Here is a 5,453-nt window from a genome sequence, read left to right on the forward strand (position 1 = left end):
ATTAGTCTAAATTCAATTTTGTAGATCATCCTTTCTATGCCTTAAATGGCATCTATTTTGGACAGAGGTTTATGTCTCCACACAAAGGTTTAACTGCTTCCAGATACAACTTCTACTAAACACGTGTGGACAGTCTTCCATTGTGTTCATTACCACCCCCCAAATTTCCTTAATCCAAGTAAAACAGGTTACTCTGAGCAAAACTGAAGTCTTCTTCATTTTTACCAATTTTTCATTTTCAGTTATTTATTAAAAAAAAGTAAAGTGTATTAAGAAAAAAGGAACAAAATTGCATAGAATACTACAGTTTCTCCCCTTCCTTTCTTTTCTACAAATAAGCAAAAGCTATGAAAGTTTTATCCAGTTTTAAGAAAAGATATTTATCTAGCGGCATTAGTATCATGAAATGTAAACTGAAAAAAATGCAGAGATCATTTTGAATTACTTACACAAATTAAGTACAAGAATTTAGCAAACTGGGAATTTTTATGAGAGGAAACATAAAGAAAAAATCTGATTAAAAATTAATACAAATTAACTCAATTTAAGATACAGGGGATGATTTTATTTATAAAATGCTACTGGCACACAATACACATAGGAAGTATGAAACTTGATTTACAAAGAAGTGAAATGCTTCATAGAAGCATGGATTCCTGAGGTATTCTGAATACAATCCCTCATTTTCTGGACTTCAACAGTGCTCCAGTTGGCTTATGCAGCAGAAGAAGATACTTGATAGACACACGGTTAAGACATAGTTAAAAGATACATAAGCAAATGGAAACAGACTGGAAGACTGTGTCTCACCAAAACTAACAGCCTTGGTCATGGTGGAAAACTATCTTACACTGAAGGGCACAAAGACCCATTAAGACTGGGTTTCTCAAATTCACAGCCAATTCAAGTGTATTGTAGATAACCTGCTTTCACCTCATTGTCCAGGCTACAGGTTGCAAAGTCCTCTTGACATCAGACACAAAAACATTCCTCTTTCTGGATAAGCATATAGAAGGACTGATTACCCAGACAAGCATTATTACAATTAAATAAAATAGTGTTAGGCGCTTTCACTTCTTTTTCTCTTTTTCTGTTTTCATTCTTTGCTGTAGTGTCTTCAGTTCAGTCATTACATTCAAAGTTTTGTAAACCCACGTGACCTGAAAAGTAAATTAAGTTTAACTAATCCACATTCATTTACTTATCAATTTAATTAAAGCATCCATATAAATGAGCACATACATACCACGATTATAATAGTATTCACCAGCAGTGGTGCTGAAAATACTAATGAAATAAACATTCCTCTTGAATCAAAGTATTGGTATTTAGAAAACAGCCTGAAAGAAATAAAATAAAGAAAAATAAGAGGAAGCTTTATTCGCTGTAGTTCAAATAACATTAGACTTTCACAGTAACTATTCAACATGGACATTGTACTTCTTGGGATCCCCAAGCATAGGCCAGCATTCTACTGTACTAAGTCAGAACAAAGAGATAGTTAATATCTCATCAGTTAAGAATATTTATTACAATACCAGTCTTTCTTTTCTTTAAGGTTTTACTGCTCAAAGCCCAAATAAAACAACCATACATTAACTAACTTAATGTGATTACATTAGTACATATATTTGTGCATCAGAAGTCATCCTTATCTTCAAGTGTCTAAAATTACTTTCTCAGACATTTTGGTTACTCATATTAGAAAAGACAACAGAAATAATAAATGTAGCGAAGCTGTAATTTAGGCTGTGTATGCCTGAAGTGGGATCTAAAGACTTACAATTAGATGCCTGCATAGAGTAGTGTTAAACACATAATTTCCAGTTACATCAGGGAAAAGTTAGTTCAGTGCTTATGAAAATAAGCCATCAGTTTAATTCTGGTACACAGACTTAGTAAAACATGCAAATTTAAATGTTTTTTATGTATATAAATAAACACACAAAACAGTAGTGATATTTTTGAGAAGTGGTGCTTAACTTCAGCTTATTAAACACAAACAGATAGCAGAGAAAACCTAACACCAAAAAAAAAACCCCACCACCAATGCTCACATCCTCTTCCCCTTAATCATCCCACTCTGCTTTTCTCTTAGTTCTCTGGCTAGTTAATTTACAGCCATCCATATAAGCAGAGATTTTAAGCAGCACAATAAGCACATGCTAGCTATTAAAAATTACCTTTTCTTTTAAGCTGTTATAACTATATTGTACTGTATAGTTTTGTTCAAAAGTTTTACATCAATCAACACAACAGATCCTCTGCCATCATGTTCTACTGATGACACGAATGACTCAATGTTTTCTGGGAATTATATAAACCCCCCCCATTTTTATAACATTTAAATGCAAAAAAGAAAGTGAAAACATTTACCTCCAGTTCATCGCTGCTAATTCATTTATATATTCAGCACAGTACACTAAGCCCACTGTACAACAAGAGAAAAATATTAGATTCAATATTTCTTTAAAAATAAACTGCCATCAGGTCTGCCACGTATACTAAAGATGTATATATATACCAGACATTAGAATTCCTTGAACCTCAGAAGATCAAACTACACATTTATTTTTTAATTGCACAAATCCCATTCCGAATTAAATGTCCCATATAGTTACTAAGTATTAAGTGATCACAAAACATACCCACTATATTACAAATAAACTCCTGCTCATCTGAGCTTATAGGAAAACTAAGCATGCAAATGAACAAAAAATACAATAAAATAAAAATCAGTAGTTTTTCCAAGAATCTTCTTGGTGACTGCTTCTAAGTTATGTCTGTAAAAAATGCCAGCGCTCCCCAAAACTGGCATGGAATTAAGTTATTATTTTAGAAGTTACTATGTCACATTGCTATATCTAACATTACTATCTGAAGCTAGGGTACTAATTATATATAAGCATTTTCCTAAAATACAAACTTTGTTTGAATAGGTGAATAGCAGAGTAGTCTGCAGCTGTCAGGTGGAAACTGGCATATTCTTAATCAACAATTACGTGAAATAATAAGCCACCAAGACAGTAAGAAAATGCAGTGCAATCACATGTTTAACAAAAAAGCAATACAATTGCAAAATTTTAAGTTTGTCCCTGATTAATTTTTCACAAGAAACAAAGCAAAAAAACAGATTCAGTGACTAAAGATGACCTGCACAAGGCCATTAAATAACTAGTTTGGTGATATGAAGGAGTGCCTTGACAATTCAATATGCTATACTGTTTTGCCAAGATCTGGATTATCTCTGCTTGGCACTGCACAGCATAAACATACCTATAGCTGCTCCACTGACAAAGTAAACCGATGTGATAATTTCATTATTTCCACAGTTATTTCTGACCATCTACAATACAAAGTTATTTATACTGCAAACGTATAAAAAATAGTTCCGTTTTTTAAGTACAAACAAGGCTTGGACTCAATATGGATATTCTTATGCAGTCTCCTGTTAACAGCAAGTTTACATCATATCTGGGTTAAGAAGACAGCAATGATCAATTCCACTGCATTTCCCAATGCAGTTAGACCTTGCCATTCAAACTAGTGTTAGAAACACCAGAAATAGTTTAGTCTAAAGTGAACAGCCTGTCATTGGAAATTCTGAATGTCTAACGTTGAATTCAAGAGAGAAAAGCTGGTATAATGATAAGGAACTTTCAGGCCTAATGTGCCATAAACAGGGTATTGCTATTTTGCCCTCTGTAGATCGTTTAAAACTCTGCAGTTACAAGTGAATGTATAGAAATTACTAAGGTATCTAGATTCCTTTTTGGGGTACTTAACCATATTGAAATCTTAGCTTTAGCTGACTTAAGTATTTGCAGTTTTGAGGAAGCTATGATTCCTCTCCCAACTTGACTAGTTCGCTAAACAATATTTTAAGAAGTCAGCATAGTCTTTAAGTGGCTTTTTGCCTGCAAATCTATTTCAATTGCTCATTTTTCCTGCAGTTGTGGCAGAACTGAGGTACTGTGTAAAAAAACCCAACTCAACAGAAAATCCACCCATGGCTAGAACCAAGGCACTGCTCATAAATACATGGCTCTACCTTAAGTCCGTGTCATCTTAGTTAAACCAAATATCCTCTGCAAAGCTAGGAGATCTTCAGCCTGTCAGCCACAAAGGCACAGTTTGGGCAGGCAAGGCCACTGAGGATTCTCAGGGTGAAGTCAGGTTTATCAGGCTGATAAACCCCGAGATAACACAAGCTGGTACTGCAATGCACTGAACCAGTCTTGCTGTTCCTCACACCTTCATCACAGCTGTCAGCTGGGCATATGGTGAACCTGCTCCAGAAATGAATCCAGCTGAAAGGTGACCATCTTCACTGAACTGCAGCATTAGAACAAGGCAGAACAAAAAGCACCTGCTGGCTCTCAGCAGATTTCTTTTCTGCTTCTCCAGCACAGCAACAATTTATCACACGCTGCATTTACCATGCAGAAACCTTACTTATCCAAGATCCTCACTAAGGCCAGGGTTTTAAGTCACTACTTCATACAGTCTTGGAGACTAAAAAAATACATATTTATAGGTCATAGCTTCTATAACAGCTTCTATAACATGCTTATAAAAGTTTATCATGTATAGACACGGGTATTACTACAAGCGAAATACTAATTTGCACGCACTTTATCTGCTGCAAAGTGTAAAACCACACGCTGTGCAAGTACATGAGGAAAACGGTTATCGTTAAGAGATGGAAAGAAGCTATTTTGGCAGCATTTGCCGCTTAAGCAATGCACATGCCCTTTATCACCCGAACGCCAGTTCAGGGAAGCATGAACACAGTTACTCACCCATGCAGAGGAAGTGCCCTATTTGCACCCGGTAGTGCTGGAAAGAGACGCACGTTAGGAGGAAGCAGAGGACGTGGAAACCCGCCAGCCCCAGCAGCCACGGCTCGGACCAGTCTGTCTTCTACACACAAAACGAAAGGAGATTAAGCGTGTGGAGAGTCACCGAGCAGCTTTCCTCCTCCCGCCAAAGGATTTTTTCAGTCAGGGACGGCGCTCAGCGGCCCGTCCTGTGAGAAGCTGGGGAAGGAGCCGGCACCCCGGAGCCGGCCTCCCCCGCACACACCGTGGGGCAGTGCCTCCTTCTCCTCCCCCTATCTCCCCCGGCGAGCAGCCATCCCAGCCCCCAGCTCCCCGGCTTACCGCCAGGATGGCAGAGAGCCCCGGCGGACTACTTAACGGCTGCTCCATGGCGGCCGCCGAAGTCTCGCGAGAAGACGCGCAACGGCCGCCGTGGCGGCCGTTGGGCGTCTTCTCGCGAGACTTCGGCGGCCGCCCATTGCCTGGCCCACCGTGGTGGCCTGAGGGGGTTTGAGCAGCAGGGGGGGGGCTTCCTCTGTTCCTGAAGGGCAGTGGAGGGGACAGAGGCTGTTTATTTCGCACGAGTGGCACTTGCTCATCCCCTCAGAGCGGGAAAGGATGGTGGCTGGCCCC

The 5,453-nt window shown here is 38.6% G+C and overlaps 1 protein-coding gene across 1 annotated transcript; it reads right to left on the minus strand.

Annotated features, from left to right (window-relative positions):
* Positions 1 to 543: 543 nt before the first annotated feature.
* On the minus strand, positions 544 to 5,228 carry TMEM18 (transmembrane protein 18). The gene is made up of 5 exons (XM_074581724.1): positions 5,163 to 5,228; positions 4,803 to 4,923; positions 2,377 to 2,431; positions 1,247 to 1,340; positions 544 to 1,160 (listed from the first exon to the last, which is right to left on the minus strand). Exons 1-5 carry the CDS (start codon positions 5,208 to 5,210, stop codon positions 1,071 to 1,073), a joined length of 408 nt encoding a protein of 135 aa, XP_074437825.1. The 5' UTR covers positions 5,211 to 5,228; the 3' UTR covers positions 544 to 1,070.
* Positions 5,229 to 5,453: the final 225 nt, after the last annotated feature.

This window comes from Larus michahellis, chromosome 3 (genome assembly GCF_964199755.1).
Source record: "Larus michahellis chromosome 3, bLarMic1.1, whole genome shotgun sequence".
In the NCBI taxonomy this organism is placed as follows: domain Eukaryota; kingdom Metazoa; phylum Chordata; class Aves; order Charadriiformes; family Laridae; genus Larus; species Larus michahellis.